The 18,479-nt window shown below is 41.7% G+C and overlaps 1 protein-coding gene across 7 annotated transcripts in view; it reads left to right on the plus strand.

Moving 5' to 3' along the window:
• The window catches only part of KLHL13 (kelch like family member 13), a 76,323-nt gene that overhangs the window by 16,762 nt on the left and 41,082 nt on the right, over positions 1-18,479 (plus strand). For 2 of the 7 annotated variants that reach the window (XM_081846760.1, XM_081846754.1), the window contains 2 exons: positions 14,639-14,683; positions 15,238-15,351. The exons of 2 other annotated variants lie outside the window; for them this stretch is intronic. In XM_081846760.1, coding sequence (XP_081702886.1) covers positions 14,639-14,683; positions 15,238-15,351 — 159 coding nt within the window. Of the gene's footprint in view, positions 1-8,529; positions 8,652-14,588; positions 14,684-14,952; positions 15,352-18,479 lie in introns of those variants that run through there. 3 more of the 7 variants (XM_081846759.1, XM_081846758.1, XM_081846755.1) reach the window with 3 other exon arrangements.

Raw genomic sequence — 18,479 nt, forward strand, 5'->3', positions numbered from 1 at the left:
TAGAGAGGCAGCTCTTATTTGCCAATTACTTCTAGTCAGAATGTCAGTGAGATTGCAGCTGTCTGCTGTTTATAAAATGGTTAAAACCCTCCCAATAGCCTTGTTTCTTTTAATCGTACCCTTCGCTGGCACGTAGCCCTTACCCTTTCTTCTTGCTCTTTACTCAGCCAACACTTAATTCTCATTGTTTTGTATTTTCTGCTTGAAATCAGCTTGCTATGAAGCTGTTTCTGCCTCACAAAGAATATCCATGTGCATTTGGAATTCAGAGGCTTTTGAGGTATATGGAGAGTTATTACTACCATTTTCCTAACAGGGAAGGAAACTGTTTCTTCTGAAAACATGACACAGGAATGAGACAACTAGCTGAGGAGCTCCTTTGAATATTCTTGCTCTATGAAAATGCATTCCGTGCATTATTTGCATAAACAGCAGATGCAGGATCCTAGTTTGAACCCTTGTGGTATTGTTCCTTGGCCACAGTTGCAATTCTGAGGTGGCAGGAGAGCTTCATTTGTTGGTTGCACCTTTTTTGAGACATCACCTACTTTAAAAAACTGCTTTTGTGATGGTGGTTATTACATTTTGTTTAAACACACTGGGCAATTTTTAACAGAAATGTTGGTTATGAATATTCCTTCATCATAAATTTAAAATGCACACATTGAAAACACAGGAACAATTTTTTTTCTTCATTTTCTGTTGCATGAGATTTTTCAACTGTACTTATGTTCTTTAAATGTTGATTTCAAATCTGAAATCGATTTTCGTGTACGTGCTATAGTTATCTTTCAATTTCCGACTTTTGCCGATATGTCATATTTACACTGGGGATAAGTGGACACTGACATGTTGATCTACCCTAACCACATGGTAATTATTGTTTTGCAAACTTAATTTTTCTTTACTTTTATAGTTTTGTAACCTAAATATTTGTATTTTTCAGATCGGACCATGGCTTCTTCAAGTAGACAAAAATGTGTAAACAAGCCTGATGCCTTTTGTTATGCTATTTTTGTCTGGTCAATACAAAGAGTATTGGCAAGAAAAACTGACATTCTGTCACCCTATCCCAGTATTCCTTCAGCAATTACACCTATCCTGCACTCTGAGGAACTCCCAATTCCAGTTTTTAAGGGGTTTGTCTCTTCTGAATATGAAGGAAGTGAACATGGTGAAGAGCACAACTGGATCATCTGTGTGGATCTCAAAATGGTCAACTTCTTGCTTGGACAACAGAAAGGCTTTACCAAGTACCTGAATAACAACAGCTTGTGGATACCACTAGGAAACAAAAATAGCAGTCATTTGTGTGATCCTTGGGTTCCTGCCAAACCACGGGAACCCCAAAAGGCATACTCTTCTGTTTTCCTTTTGTCCAGTCTCTAAGCATTTCCTCACAATTCTGACAAACAATATGCGGAGCCCATTTCTTACCTTGGTCGCCCAGAGGAATTTCAAAATAGCTTTTATAGGCATGCCTCACAATCGCTGTTATATTGCATCTTTGACGAGGAAGTGTATAGCAGCCACATACATAACAAAAGGCATCAGGCTTGTTTATACATTTTTCTCTACTTGAAGAAGCCATGGTCCGATCTGAAAAATACAAATATTTAGGTTACAAAACTATAAAAGTAAAGAAAAATTAAGTTTGCAAAACAATAATCACCATGTGGTTAGGGTAGATCAACGTGTCAGTGTCCACTTATCCCCAGTGTAAATATGACATATCAGCAAAAGTCGGAAATTGAAAGATAACTATAGCACGTACACGAAAATCGATTTCAGATTTGAAATCAACATTTAAAGAACATAAGAACAGTTGAAAAATCTCATGCAACAGAAAATGAATCCCCCCCCCTCAGAATACTGTGTATCCCAAGGGAATACATTTTTTTTGCATACCTCCAACTACATAGATATACATGTCATTTTCAATGCTATACATGTCACATTCAATGCTATTTAAGTCACTTACATTTATACTCATATTGTGCTACTTTGGGTATGTGTTTAATAAAATATTGAATTCTTGCATTGTGAAAAACAAAGATTATGGTGAAAAGTGAAAAACATGAATTGCAAAAAAAAACAAACAACAACAAAAAACCCTAGAGCTTACAGAACAAAACCAACTTCAGATATGAAATCAGCATGTCAAAATTAGGTTAGAACAACTGCAGATGTCAGTGCAACAAAATTTTTGTTTCCCAGTGAAATTGATTGCACATGAACATCTTGGAGAACAGAAGCTGAAGTTCACATCATGTCAAAATTGCATATATATTTATCTGTCTGAAAAGTTATTTGTTAGCATGTAAACTTTTCTTAACATTGGAAATCAGTTGATTTGATCTTTGATAGTAAGTTTTTTCAAGTGACATGACAAAGAGCGATAAGATTGTGCAGGATATTCTGATGTCCTATGTAGCTTTGGTATTAAACAGACAAACAGCTCTCTGATCTTAAAATAAATTGTCCCAATATGAGAAGGTTATCAGAGATAGATATACTTGTTTAAATTAGTGGTTCCCCAACTTTCCCCCCTGTGGTCCTCTTGAAAACTGCTAGGGGTCTTGGCGTACCACTACATCATTTTTCAGCCTGTTGTACCAATTGTAATGTGCTGGGCTAAGTACCATATGATTTTAAATTGTCTTTTTATTGCCGCTTTTATTTCTTACAGTTCCTAGAATTCAAATTTTAATATAATGAAGGACAATAGAAGAAGTAAAAGAAGCAATAAAAATACAATTAAAAATAATATAAATATTTAATGTGAACCCACTGCAGACCACTTGAATGAAGCTTGTGGACCACTGGTGATCCTTGGACCACAGTTTGTAACCCTTTGCCTAAACTATATGATCCTAACATTATCTTGTCATGGCTTCTTTAGATTTTAGTCAGCACATGATGATTTGGGAGAGCGCTACCAAAAAGTAGCCATCTGTCCTCTGTCAGACCTTCCAGTTGTCAGTATCCTTCTTTCTTAAATTGTGGTGTTCAGAACTGGATAAAGGACTCCAAGGTGATCAAGGCAGAATAGAGCAATACTATGACTTCCCTTGATCTGGATGTTCTACTTTTGTTGTAGTCTAGAATAGCAATAACTTTTTTTGCTACAGCATAATACTGTTGGCTCGTGTAAATTAAGCTTGTGGTCTACAAAGACTCCTACATTTTTTTCACATGTATTACTGGCAAGCCAGGTTTCCCCATCTTACATTTGTGCAGTTTGGTCTTTGTGCCTAAGTGTAGATTCTGAAATTTTCCCTATTGAAATTCATTTTGTTAGTTAGCTGCCATGTTCTCCTATCTGTTAAGGTTATCTTGAATTCTGATTCTGTATTCTGTGGCATCAGGTACTCCTTTCAGTTTGGTGTCCTCTGCAAATTTGACGAGCATCCCCTTCATTCTTTCATTCAACTCGTTTATAAAGGTGTTGAACAACAAGGGGCCCAGGACAGAACCCTGCAGCTGCCCTCTTGTCCCTTCTCCCCAGGATGACGAGGAACCATTAGTGGGCAGTCTTTGGATTTGGTCAGTCAGATGAAGTTGACTGTACTGGGGATTCACTTGGCTTAGCAAGGATGGCAGTGCTAAAGGTTTCACAGAAATGGTGGGCTGTGAGAAGGGGGGTGGAGAGAAAGATATAATCTATGCAGCCTTCCTCAAACAGGTTCTCTCCATATGTTTGACAGCAGCTCCCAACAGTTGAGAGAGTGCAACTGGAGAACACCAGGTTGCGATAGTTTGTGAAACTGAGTCTTAAAATCCTGTACTAGAAACCTTTGGTGCACTTTCATTAGCCATTTCATCAGACGTACAGCTTTCTGCAATCCTGGCTTGAAGAAACAAACTTCCAAAACTAGCCCCCCCAAATGACCCCACTGTGGAGCTCTAGTTAACACTCTGCATAGACTTGAATAGTTATGAATGCTGTTTAATTAGCCACCTACTCCTTAATTTTCTTGTCAAATTGATATTCAGCTCTTGAAGGATGCTGCTTCTCTGTCAGCTGGATAAGATCAATGTAACCTAAAGCGTTTTCTGTGGGAGTAGCTGCTGTTTAGTTGCTTGTTCATGGCAAATTAATTGTTTTTGGGGAAAGAGAAATGAGGAAGGAGCGGTGGTTGGCTGTTAGATGCATTTCAGTTTTTAATAACTTTTAATTTTAGCTTTCAGCCTGTCATGCTTGCATATTTCTGAAGGGCACCCCCCCTCCCCAAGTTAAATTTGTCTGAGGACATTGAGCCCCTTGAAGAAAGAGTGGGATCAAAAAATGATCTGTGTAGAACTCTTTTGTTTCTCTTTAGTAACACAGTCCAGAACAGAAGGCCCAAAGCTGCATTCAGAGCAGTTAAAATAGTTTCTCACTGTTGGGAAAGACCCTTAGGACCTTTGCAGGTCCAGCCCTGCCCTTAAAGGCTTCGGTGGAAAAGATTTCTGTGTCGCTTTCAACAAATATTCAGTTTTTGAAATTGTTCCTTCCCCCTTAAAATTTCACCGGAATTAGTTGCCCATGTGTTTGTGAGCTTGGTTCAAAGGGTTAGTGATTATCTTTCAAGTCCAGTGCAGTTTGGTACAATGGGACCATTCCTCCCCGTCGAGCATCTTTATTAAAGTTTCTCAGCAGAGGCCCTCTGTTTTTCACTAACATTTGAAGCACGTTTGATTGGGATTAGGGTGAGAGCTTTTTTCTAGGTGGAAGCTCCTTCCTGCAGAAAGGCTGCCCTGCCCTTTCTTTAATGGCACTTCTGCTGCATGGCAGAAACCTTCCTCATTAGGAAGGCTTTGGTGCTATAAACAACATCAGCCACCAGGCCTGCATTGTTCTCCTGTCTTCCCAGTGCCACATGTTGCTACTACTTAACAAGGATCGGGTGGAAGGGCAAGACAGGGGTAGCTCTGTGTAGGTGTAGTGGTAGAGCCAAATCATTGCTGCTCCCACTTCAGGCAATCAGAGACCCTGAGGATGTCTAAGGCTTTGACTACCTGGCCTGAGACGTAGGGAGGGTCTAGGGTGAAGGAATCTGCTTAATGTGTTGTAGTGATCTCCTCTGTTATGTGTGAGGTGTTTGCCAGATCTATCCTCCAAGCTTCCATCAGAAAGTTTGGTGTGTTCTTCCATTGCCTCTCCTTGCTGCCATTCCAGAGGTAGATCAGTTCCAAGAGTGTTGGGGAGTTCTGTTGGTTCTAGTCTCTTTGTTGTTGTGATCTGTGTTGATCCTCTTGGGATAAGATCGAAGGGGAAGCCCCAGCAATATTTAATTCCAGCTTTTTGCAGTTTAATTCTGTAAGCACATAAAGCCTCCCGGCCCCCAGCCCCGTGTTTCAGAAGCCAGACCTTCATTGCCATAACTGGACTGTTTTTATAAGGATATTAGGTTCCACAGTTTGTTCCACATTTCCTCTTTCTTCCTGTAACGGGCAGAGCAGACAATTATATCATGGAGGAAGTACCCTCAGTTTGGGTCTGAGTGCTTTTGTGTGCCTGTTCAAAACCAGCTGCAGAGATTATGAGGTCTGGAAGCATTGATTTAAGCCACGTGACAATAAAATGTGCAAGATCATTTCCTTCCATGCCCTCTTCAAAAGAACGAAAATGTAAAATTATTCTCCTATTTAAATTTTCTGCATCTTCAGGCATGTTGCGTATATCTTTTTCTAATTATTTGATATTTTTGTAATGGATTTGGCTTAATTCTTTTGTTGTTTTCTGTTAAAGAGTCAAGCCTTGTGTTAAGTTCTGTCAGTTTTGATTCCATTGGAAGCATTAGTTCTTTTCAAGTGTTTTTAATAAGCTCCTTTATAGCATCATAGTTCTGCAAATTCTTCTCTAAGTTATTGCTTCCATGTTCTTTCTCAAACAAGGAAGAGGCCTCTTTTGAGGGTGGTGCCATCTTGGCTGCTGTCTCCATTAAGAGACATCATCTTTTACTTTCAGCTTTTCTGGATGCCTTTGCATTCCCCTCTCCTTTCTTCAAGGTTTGGGATTTTTAGGCAGCAGGGACTTTTGTTCCAAGCAAACGATGCATGTCTAAAAATGAAACGATGCATGTCTAAAAATGAAAAGTTTGGAAAGCTCTGAGTTTAACTGGCCATCTTATTTCCATCATGGCCATCCCCCCGACTGGCTGAAGAATTGATGGTTTCTTCTCCCGCTGTCCTTAGTTTGAGGCAGTCCATGCTCTGTTCATCTGTACATTTTTTTCCTCAGGTAAGTGAACTTGTGTACACCAGGTCAGATGATTGAAGGAAAATAACTTGAATCCTGCTTCCACCTTTCCCTTGTACAGCTCAGTTGTCACTCAGCTGCTGTGCTTTGTAGCTTGCCCATTAAAAGAAGAGTCATGAACATCAGTTTAAATCAGGCATAGGCAAACTCTGGCCCTCCAGATATTTGGGACTACAATTCCCATCATCCCTAGCTAACAGGACCAGTTGTCAGGGATGATGGGAATTGTAGTCCCAAACATCTGGAGGGCCAGAGTTTGCCTATGCCTGGCTTAAATGCATGCTCTTAATCTGTTCACATAATCACCAGAAGGTGGCATTACTGATTTTGAATAAACATCACCTCACTTTCTGGGTCTTAAACTTCATTGTGTAATAACTTTGCCCCTGGGTGCTGCAGAGTGTGACAGAAATTTGTGCAGCTAAGATTCTTCAATGTAGAGGGAGCTGCCATATTGATCTGTTTTTATCCTAAGCTGCCGTCTAATTCACTCCTGTCATATTGACAAAGCTTCACTCCCCCCTCCCCCAAATGTGAAGTTTATAGCAGGCTTACCTAGGGATTGGACCAAATCATAATTCTTTGGAAAGCAGGAATATACAGTGGTACCTCGGGTTACATACGCTTCGGGTTACATACGCTTCAGGTTGCAGACTCCTCTAACCCAGAAATAGTGCTTCAGGTTAAGAACTTTGCTTCAGTATGAGAACAGAAATCGCGCAGCAGCGGCGCTACAGCAGTGGGAGGCCCCATTAGCTAAAGTGGTGCTTCAGGTTAAGAACAGTTTCAGGGTAAGAACGGGCCTCCAGAACGAATTAAGTACTTAACCCGAGGTACCACTGTAGCACCAAAATGATACAGCATCATTGACAGTCTGATAATACATATGTTTACTTGGAAGTAAGCCCCCCCCTTGATAAGACTTGCATCTTTTGTTTAAACACATAGATTACACAAAGTCAACCTGAGTAGTCACACACATTGTAACTAAGTTTGAACTGGTCTTTAATTTGAATTTTCTGTGACCCTGCAAGTGCTGAATTATATGAATGGGAAACTGATGCTGCCATTTTGTTCAGAATATCACTTTTAATAAGAAGGTACATCAATGCTGGCCTGAAGTACATAAAGGACAAGATGTTAATCATTTGTTCTAATTCACTGTGTTTGTATTCTCCTCTTAGATAAGGTCCCACTAGTGTTCATCCAGATTTCTGGCCAAGTCCCCTGTCCTCTTAGTACCAGTGTTATAGAAGCATTAAGTACTCCTAAACCTTCCACTGGGTGCAGTATCCCTTCCAGAAGACCCTGTTGCACATTCTGAATTCCTTTAGCTTCATTTTGGTGCTATAAGCACAATGATCATAGAATCATAGAATCATAGAGTTGGAAGAGACCACAAGCGCCATCGAGTCCAACCCCCTGCCAAGCAGGAAACACCATCAGAGCACTCCTGACATATGGTTGTCAAGCCTCTGCTTAAAGACCTCCAAAGGAGACGACTCCACCACTCTCCTTGGCAGCAAATTCCACTGTCAAACAGCTCTTACTGTCAGGAAGTTCTTCCTAATGTTTAGGTGGAATCTTCTTTCTTGTAGTTTGGAACCATTGCTCCGTGTCCGCTTCTCTGGAGCAGCAGAAAACAACCTTTCTCCCTCCTCTATGTGACATCCTTTTATATATTTGAACATGGCTATCATATCACCCCTTAACCTCCTCTTCTCCAGGCTAAACAGGCCCAGCTCCCTTAGCCGTTCCTCATAAGGCATCATTTCCAGGCCTTTGACCATTTTGGTTGCCCTCCTCTGGACACGTTCCAGTTTGTCAGTGTCCTTCTTGAACTGTGGTGCCCAGAACTGGACACAGTACTCTAGGTGAGGTCTGACCAGAGCAGAATACAGTGGCACTATTACTTCCCTTGATCTAGATGCTATACTCCTATTGATGCAGCCCAGAATTGCATTGGCTTTTTTAGCTGCTGCGTCACACTGTTGGCTCATGTCAAGTTTGTGGTCAACCAAGACTCCTAGATCCTTTTCACATGTACTGCTCTCAAGCCAGGTGTCACCCATCTTGTATTTGTGCCTCTCATTTTTTTTGCCCAAGTGCAATACTTTACATTTCTCCTGTTAAAATTCATCTTGTTTGTTTTGGCCCAGTTCTCTAATCTGTCAAGGTCGTTTTGAAGTGTGATCCTGTCCTCTGGAGTGTTAGCCACCCCTCCCAGTTTGGTGTCATCTGCAAATTTGATCAGGATGCCCTTGAGTCCATCATCCAAGTCGTTGATGATGGGGGCACATCCTTCTGGAGCGGAGGAGCAGAGAAACCCTAGTCTACTGATAGTGCCCTGTTTTTGACCTCTTAAGGCTTTATTATTCAGAAACTGAAAACGACACTATACTTTTGGGTAAGTTCCTCTTTTGAGAAATGCCTGTGGACTATCACGTCTTCCGTAAAGTCTGCTTTTGCTAGAAATGTCTTATCTTCCAGAGGTGGATCTAACAGAAACATGGCTTTGGATTGTTTGTTACCAGCATGTCAGCCGAATACCCCCCCAACCTCCAGAAAACAATTTAAAAACAAAATTAAAAAGCAGTTTTAAAGAATGTAAACAGTATTCTCTGCTGGGTAACAGCAGTCCTTTTATAGTCTATCAGGCACTGTCCTAGGCCTGGTGGAGAGAGGCAGGAGCAGGACCCTCAGACTCTCAGCAGGTGCTCTGTGTCTTGTGTGTGTGCACACTTGCATTGCTCTGTACCCAAACTGTAATGAACTTCTTAATGATCCTGAGTCTCACACCTGTAGGCAACTTGACTAGGAGGAAATTAGTATGAGGGTATTTTTCCTATGATTTTTGGGCGGTGGGGTGGGGGGAACAGGAAGGAGGATACAGTGTGAAGTTGAAGTTTTCCTCTAATCCTTTCATTACATAGCTGAATAGAACAGAATTGTGTGTTTGTGTTTAATGGTGTTTGGAAAGGACAAATGTACTGTGGAAAAACCTTTTAAGACCTCAAGCTGTCTAGATCTTACATGATTAAAAGGTCACAATTTGAGGCCAGCTTAACCTATAATTCAAACCCTGAATAGCAGTGACATGTCATCTGAGAAGCAAATAAATGTGATCCCTGGTGTATAAGGATGCATTAATTCAACAGTTCTATTAATTAATTAATGTTTTATTGAGTAGATTCCATATTTAGTTATTGCTTAATTGGTAATTGTGTGATTTTCCTTTTCTGGCACGCTTTATATTGTCCTAGAGATGAAGGTGTTTTTGAAAGAGCGTGCAGTGCCTATGCATAGTTGCATTTATTGCCACATGGATCTTGCAAGTTCTGGAATGATGATGGATCTAGCTCTTTGGCTGCTAGTAGCAGTAGCTTAAAATATAGCAACTCCATCCTTAAGCCCCCTTATATGAGAACTTTCTTTGATGCAAAGAAGAGGTACTCCCTTGTGTTTTAATTTCCGCATGTTGCTGAGTTCCAAATGGAAAACAAAGTCTACATTTTAGTATAGTACTTGTGTTTGACTTAGAAATTGCAGATAGTGCAGAATGCTGCAGCAGGTTGCTGACAGGAGTGAGAGCTCTGATGAGACGTATACACTGGTTCATGTTCACTGTGTTACTATCGGTGTATATAAAGCCATTAGCAGCTTGGGACCAGTTTCTTGTGCGACTGCCTTTCCCTGTATGTCATAGTTGGAAGGGACCCTAAGGGTCATTTAGCTCAACCCCCTGCAATGCAGGAATCTCAACTTGACCGCTTCATTCTCTGCAGCTAGCACTTTTACAGGTGCCGTGTAACACTCATTTGATAGTTCTAAGAAATGGATCATTCATTGTGGTGGCACCCACAGTTTTCAACTTCCTGCTTGTTGAAATCAGGCAGGCGTCTTCACAGTACTCTTTTCAGCGCTTGCTTAAAATATTTTTGCTTGGGCAAGCCTATGCAGGTATGCAGCTGTTGATGTGATGTCATCTCTTTTACTGTTGATTTCAATTATTTTTAAATGTGCTTAACTGTTTTTTATTCATCATTCTAATATTTCTTGTAAATTACTTACAAGCTTTATTACAATCAACTGTCATATAAGTTTTGTTAAGTACAGTAAGAATAAAACACCAAGTGCTTACAGAAGGCGCAGCATTGCTGGGAGTTCTTTTAACCCCTCCCCTGACCACTTCTTGGAGGCTATGCCATGTGACCAAGCAAGGAAGACTGTAGACAGAGCATGGATACCCAGTGCACTGACCCTTGATGCTGTTTTCTTGGTTGGGGTCTCTCTTTGCCCCCTTCTATCATGAGCGCTGCTAAACTTACCCTCCTTCCATAGCCTTTGGCCTTTCACCTTTAAGATTTCAGCTACTGGCCACTGAAAAAAAAACGGTGCTTGGCATCCTAGTGACTTGCAATCTGCTATGAACATTTTGTTTCATCAGCAGCTGAAGCATGTCTTGGCCAGAGTTTGGTACTGCTATTTGCACGCCCAGTTTATTGTGCATGTGGTAGAAGAATGTACACCATGTAAAAAAATGCAGCCCACCATCTGCTCAGATTGCTTTCCGGAAGAAAGATGAGCCAGCAGCTGTCTCAGCTAATATATCCAAGGTTTTCATTGTGATTTAGCATCGCTGTGTTGAAAGGGACTGAAAAGTGTATCTAGTCTGTCCTCCTGACAGAAGACAGAGCCCTATTTTGAAATAACTCTTTATAGAGTGAGGATTTCAGATGGGGTTACTAAGTTGTAACTGTTTTGATGATATGATGCATCTGATCAGATATGTTAACTGAGTTGTGCAATACATGTTTTTATCAAGAAATATTGAGTGATATCCAGCTAAATCATGTTCAGAGTAGACCCATTGAAGTCAGTGGGCTTAAGTAACAAGTCCAATGATTTCAGTGGGTCTTCCTGAAGTATGATGAAAGTATGATGCCCATCTCTAGGTGGCTCCAGCACCTACAGCTCTCCTCAGAATGATAGATGCTCCTGGTTGTTTGGAGCAAGCTTCTCCAACCTGGTGTCTTCCTGATGTTTTCAACTACAGCTGCTGTCTTCCCTGACCATTGGCCATCCTGGCTGGGGCTGATGAGAGTTGTAGTCCACACAGCCTGGAGGGCCCTAGGTTGAAAAAGGCTTATCTAGAAAACTGAGCAGCTGAGATATGTGAGCTAAATCCCATGCCAAGATGAAGAGTGTTAATAATGGTCTCATCTGGGGGAAACATTGCCGCCCCTTCCCAATATATAGAACAGTTGAAACAACCCAATCACTTAGTCTCCCGAGTGGAGCATTTTCTTGAATTTCTGCAGTGTTGGTGATTATTTGGCTTGATTAACTCTGTTCCCACTGGAAGAAGTACTGGTAATTGTTCCAGAAGATTCCAAACCAATGTGTTGCCTTGAGGAAGGTGTGTTGCCTTTTTTCAGAGATCAGCTCTTTTTTTGGGAGGGGGGTTAGGGGTAGGTTCTGAAATGGCTTGCATTTTATCCTTTGCTTCAGTTGGCTGTACAGCTTTATTGTTCTTACACATTGGTAGTATGGGCTGAAGGCAAAGGTCTGTTTGGAGAGGAGCAGAATTGATGAGTTGCTGGAACTGTTAATACTAATACAGTGGCACCTCAGGTTAAAACAAAACAAATTCCTTCCAGTAGCACCTTAAAGACCAACTAAGTCAGTTCTTGGTATGAGCTTTCGTGTGCATGCACACTTCTTCAGATACACAGACCGTGTATCTGAAGAAGTGTGCATGCACACGAAAGCTCATACCAAGAACTGACTTAGTTGGTCTTTAAGGTGCTACTGGAAGGAATTTGTTTTGTTTTGACTATGGCAGACCAACACGGCTACCTATCTGTAACCTCAGGTTAAGTACTTAATTCATTCCAGAGGTCCGTTCTTAACCTGAAACTGTTCTTAACCTGAAGCACCACTTTAGCTAATGGGGCCTTCTGCTGCCGCCGGAGCACGATTTCTGTTCTCATCCTGAAGCAAAGTTCTTAACCAGAAGCACTATTTCTGGGTTAGTGGAGTCTGTAACCTGAAGCATATGTAACCTGAAGTGTATGTAACCCGAGGTACCACCGTATTGTATGTAACCCAAGGTACCACCGTATTGGTGAGCTCTGTGAAATAGCAATTGTTTGATTTACAGTAATGGAGGAGGACTGGGAGCCTCTAAGGGAAAACAAGGTAGACAAGCCATTTCCCTGATCAAATTGCATGGTGGCTTTCTGCCCTGCAGTGCCTCCAAGGGGTCAGTGCTGATGAGCAGTGAGGATCTTGGCCCCTGGTTGGCAATAGTGCCCTTGTGACTGCATAGCTCTTATGGCACCTTCTTGACCAGACTTGACCAGACTCCGGCACTGAGGAAGATTGGAAAGCATCAATTTACCACCACTACCACCACCACCCCTTAGTGCACTGGCACATAGGCACATAGCAGATATATTCTGTAACATATTCTGTTACTCCACAAGCAGCAGGTCTTGTGTCTTGCTTGCCACAGCTAGGCAACGCTTGAGGTTGAACAGCAGTGACCTTGCTGCTCTTGTCTTCTGTAGGTGTCAGTAGATGAAAGACACTCTTTTAGTACTGAACTTGATCATTAATCTTGCTTTTTAAAAAATAAATGTGTGAAACACACCAGTGATCTGGCAGAGAAGCAATGATTATGTAATGTGTACAGTGTTAAGTTTAGCCAATGGTGCTTGGCTGCATGATGCAAAGGATTCATGAGTGACGGCAGGGTCCAGTGTGGAGTGATCTATGCAAATGAGACCAGTTCATACACTGTTGGTAGTACACGCTTTGAAAAGTAGGCATCAGTCAGCATGTAAATGTGTGACTTTATCCAGTTCTGTGAATGCAGCCTTTGGCGTTGGCTGCATGCTTCAGTAAATCTGCTTTTATTGGCAACAAATCTGGCTGGTCTTATCAGCAAAACCAGATCTCTGGAGTGTCAAGTTTTCTTCCTTAGAATGAAAATCCAGAGCTGAATATGCTCACAGTGTCACATGTGGCATGTGCATCTACCTTCTACCCCCACATCTTTGAACTCCCTATCTTGCTAATTTTCAGTAGCGTTTGTGATATTAACATGTCCTCCCCCTCCATTGCTTTAAGAAGGCTGCTTAAAAGATTGTTCTCCTTGGGTTAGGGCTTATAGGCCCAGCAACATTCAGTTCAGCTCTCTGTGTTGGTATGTCATATGCCTCTGTACCTTGGATACCTGCCCATAGCTACAGTTCTCCTTGCAGCTTGGGACTTGAACACAAAAATCTTAGAGCCCTTTCTGCTAGTGCCTCCTTCCTGCAATGCAAATGAAGCTGAACAGAAATAGCATTATTAAATAAAAAGCATTATTGCTTTCATAGCCTTTTCCATTATACAGTATTTAGACTTTTCGCTGAGGAAACATTCAGGTCATGCATGCTACTGAACATAAATCTGCTCTAGTGGCTCCTCACCACAGAGAGATGAGAGAGAAGGAGACACATCAAGTCCATAAAAATCAATATTGGAGTCCACTTGTGACCCTTCTACAATAGTATGCAAATGGTTAGCACTTGTTCATGGGAATTGCTGTAGACACACCTAACAGGTCAGTCAAGCCACTGCTTGGTTTGGGGTGAAATTCCTTTCTGTTCTCCCTTACCCTTACCCTAACAAGCTCTCTGTCAGAGATGCCTTCATAAAGCAGATAAATTTATGTGTGTGCTTTAAGTGCGCTTTTAAAAAATGCGCACGCGCTCTCACACATGGTAACTGCTTGCCCCTGGAGGTCACCACCAGACCTCAGGGGCTGTGTTTGGGTATGTGTGACGGACACCTGCGTGTCCGGCTGCTTCGTCAGGACTTGAGGCAGTTTGTGAGCTCTTGGGGGGGGGGGGCTGCTCTATTTGATTGTTGATCGCGTTCCTGCAAGGACAGTTATTAGCGGCACATTGCTCTTCATTTGCTGCAGACAGAAGACGGAGAGCAATATTCATGTCACCTGAGCATATTGTAAAAATGCATGGGGTTTTTACTCATCTCACCTGGAAGCAGAGAATAGGGAAAATGACAGTGCCTTGAATCCGAAGCTTTGTGGAAGAACATGCAGGAATCTGCAGATATGTATCCTTGTTCGGTCGTTCGGTCGCCCTGACTATGGATTAGGAAAGACTGGTTTTTTCTCTTCTCCTCCCCATTTATTTTCCTTTTTTTCTTAAACAAAAGCAAAAATATACTATTGTTATTATGCAATAGGCTTTTGCCACAATGGCATCCTTGCATTCTTTGGCTTGCACGGAAGCAAAACAGGCTGCTTTGTTTGGTCACTGATCTCTCTGTCGTTTGGCCCAGGGCTATGCTGAGATTTCTCTCCCACTTGTATTGTTGCAGCTCAAATGAAGAATGTTCAGAGGATGACAAGTGTGTACTGAGTCGGTATGTTGCTTCGTTTTCATTATGGATCCCATCTTTTTTTCCCCTTCCCCTTTCCCACCCTGCTACTATTGGTCAGAAATCAGGTTAATAGGTACAGAATGTAGTATGGTGCTGCAGTGTGACTGTGAAGGTAGAACAATAGCACTACAGGCTTGTTCTTGGGGTGGGGGGGTGGAGAGGCATTCTTTTTATAGAAAAAAGCTGCATTGTGGTGACTTGTAAAGTGCAGCTTCTCTCTCTCTCTCTCTCTCTCTCTCCCCCCCCCCCCTCTTTCTTTCTGTTGAACATATACTGCAGTCAACACTTCTCTAACGAGGTGGCACTATTCGAGTTGGAGTGATAGAATCGCCTTATTGCTTTAGGGGACAGCAGGGTTTAAAATGAGATGCCTCTCAACCCCTTTTTTCAGACTGGAAGCTTTGGTTTAAGCTCACTGGCAAGCTCGCTCGGCTTGTTCCGAGCTTCAGCAGCCACCGTTGTGCCAGTAGCGTGTGTCTGGAATGGAAGTCCAAGTTGGTAGTCTGTTATGGAAACGCTGTTTGCTGTTATTGTAGTATCGTGGTGACCAACATGCCATTGAAATGGAAAACGAGTTCTCCTGCTATGTGGAAATTCCCAGTTCCTGTGCTTAAAACATCCAGGTCGTCGCCACTTTCTCCAGCATACATGTAAGTGAGTGAACTGAGGCTATTTTAAGGTGGGGTTTCTTTTGTGAGATTACATCCCCCCCTCCCCGGGCTTTTGTTTTGTGAGACATAACCCCCCTCCTTTCCCCCCCTTTTCTTACGTGGTGCCCTGATGTGACATTGGTCTCAGAATTTTTATTTCTAACCTTGCATTTCTTTCATTAGAACCTCTAAAATTTAACACTCCTTTTGTTGTCAGTTTCCCATTTTTTCTCCCCTCCCCAAATGATGGATGTTGTGTTGAGTTGTTCCTTTGTTGAAAAAGCAGAGAAATGGTGCAGATTTGGCCACATTCATAATTCCTTTTCGGTGCCTATTGTCAAAGTTTGTGTGATCATTTGTCCTTAAAGATCTTACGTGAGCAAGTCAGAATCATCAGTACCCAGATCTTCCTTTTTATAGCTAATTTTAAAAATGAATATGTATGTAATGCCTACCATTATGTCATTTCTGTATTGTGTGTGTGAGTGTGGCACTGTGAAATATTGGAATTGCTTCCTTTGACTGCAGTTTTTTACCCGTTCTTTAGCTGTTCCTTAGAAGTCAAAGCAGAAGTCAAAAATTAAATGTTGCCACTGCCAGATATGCCTTGATTGGGCTTAGGATTCATATTTTTAAAGGGCACTGTGGCATTTTAATAGACTGTGTTTTTCTGACTGACATTGAGCACCACACATGGCCTGCAAAAAATGAATGCAGTAAGGAGAAGTTAACTTGGTTCTGGTAGTGCTCATTAATAAATGAGCCATGGTGGGAAGAGCTTCCATGGTTCATACTTACAAAACACAAAATATATGCTCAGCCAGCATTGAGGCAGTTCTCCTTGAGGGTTGCATGAATGAAATGTGGTAACTTGATGCTTTCAGCTTGTATACTTACCAACATCACAAAGGAGCAAATTGCTCATCAGTTTTGTTGGGCAAATATGATTAGCAGCATCATTTTGCTGAAATACCTTTTTTTAAAAAAAGCTTTTTACTAACTTGGAGCATCTAAAAATTATAGTATCATAATTCTGAAGCTTGAAAGCAAATTGTTGAGTGTGACGCATCGGGAGGGGGAAATGGCTTTGTGCTAAGGGTTTTCAGGCATTTTCATATTTCAGAGAGAACCGGCATTGCCTAGTGATCAGCACTGTTGTGGATTTAAAAAATATTGGAAAGAAAGGGAAACTCTGCTCTAGGCTAATTTCTGGTGTGCCTACCACTTACACAAAGGGAGTTTGCTGCCATTGTTTTCTGTAGAGGCAGCATATAAAAAATACAGTGTTGAACAGAACTGTGCATGGTTGGTGCATTGTCCAGCTCTTATACAGCAATACATGAGGCATAAATGTTCAGAAGGCAGCTTCAACTGTAGGTGAGAAGCCACAATTGTCTCTGTGAAAACTGGGTTTCATTCATAGGTGTGTAAGCTTCAGCTTGTAGAAGGTTGCTTAAGTATTGTTTTAAAATAATATAAAAATTCTCTAGAGGTCCTTACAAACTGCTCTGTTGTAAATATTCCTGTGATAGGTGTTTATACTTTAGTTAAAAGTAACTTTGTCTTCCATTCTGCATTCTATTTAGGGAGGGGGTTGGCATTGCTATACTGGTGACTAAAAACTTCTATTATGCCATGCATATGTTTATTGGCATACCCACGCTCATGCCAAACCACTGCTACCTGCCCTTAGCACTTGGTGTCTGGTGGGCTATAATTCAAAACGTATTAAATCAGGACTAAAAGGACCAACCACTTAATGTCAGAATACAGTGTATGAGGGCTACTGCAGACCTGAAATGTTTTTCAAGTTTTTGTTTGGTAGAATATGTTCTACAATAGGATTTCAGAATGCCCCAAGCTTTGTGACTGTGGGGTGAATGTTTTCTGCTTGGAAATCCTATTGATAGGAAAGCACTCCTTTTTTCGTAGGGCAGAAGGAATAAAAAAATGGGCAGCCTCTCCTTATACCTGATCATTGTGATGTAGGTTTGTTCAGTGGATTGTGTGAGTGTCAATTCTCCATGAGTCTGTTCACCAAAGGTGAGCAGAGCACACAGCTCTCTAATTCTTGTTTGTGAAACTCCTGTGTCTCAATTTGTCCACATCTCTTCTTTGTGTGCCAGAGGACTTGAGAGTGGAAAGTGGCAACAGCAAACAGTGGAAAGCAAGTAAGTTAAGACAAAATATGAATTGTGGGTGGTTGTAAGTGCTGCCAACTCAGGTGGTCACAGACTGGGGGCGAATGAACAGGATCTGCAGTGCTAGTTAATCTAAACCTCACTAAAGCTATGAAGTCTTCTCCTTAGCCTCTTCCCTGCCCCAATAGAATGCAGTGTTTTTGTTTCTACATAGCTGCTGCAGCCAGAAATGACTTTCCCACCCCCACCCCCCGTGGAAGAATACAGTGGATGAGAATGGATTTTGCACTTGGAGAAACCTTTTGAGATATCTGCCTAGTAGATATCCTGTGGGTTTTTTTTGTTTTTTTTTGCTATGTCCTCTCTGTGCAATGTAGATCAGTTAAAAGCTACCCAATTATCAGAGTTAGAAAAGCTAAATACCATGATTACCAAGAAAACTTTCCCTATCTCTTATCCAACTGGTGCTAGTGTGGATTCAGTGAGGTCCAGAAATGGGTCTGGTAGAAATCTTTTAAAAAGGGCTATCCCTCCAGATCATGCCTTATCTGTGTCCAATATGGGAAAGGATACTTCTGTGGAATGCTAGTGGAATCACTGTAGTAAAACTCAGAGGTGAAATCCTCCTGCTTAACTATGACAGCCAAAACAAAGGACTGGTGAAATGTCCTTTTGAAGATGCCAGCACTTCCCTTCAGGTCCCCTTGCAGACATCCATTCCCTGCCACAGATGTAAAGGGAATCCAGAAAGCAACTGAGTGAACAAGGTTGACTGCCGCCTTACAACAGGGGAGCTTTCCTGTTGGGAAGTCTCCACATCAAACAGAAATCCAGACACAGCTTCTCAAAAATGGTCCAGGAGCTTTTTTGTCTTCTAGTTGTGGCTATGAGTAAGAGACTGTAGATCAATCATAGTCCTGGAGGCTATGAACATGAGTCCTGGCCTCAAGCTATTGATGGTGGAGTTCTCTGCCACTGTTGCTGCAC

This window comes from Podarcis erhardii, assembly GCF_964252035.2.
Source record: "Podarcis erhardii genome assembly, chromosome: Z".
In the NCBI taxonomy this organism is placed as follows: domain Eukaryota; kingdom Metazoa; phylum Chordata; class Lepidosauria; order Squamata; family Lacertidae; genus Podarcis; species Podarcis erhardii.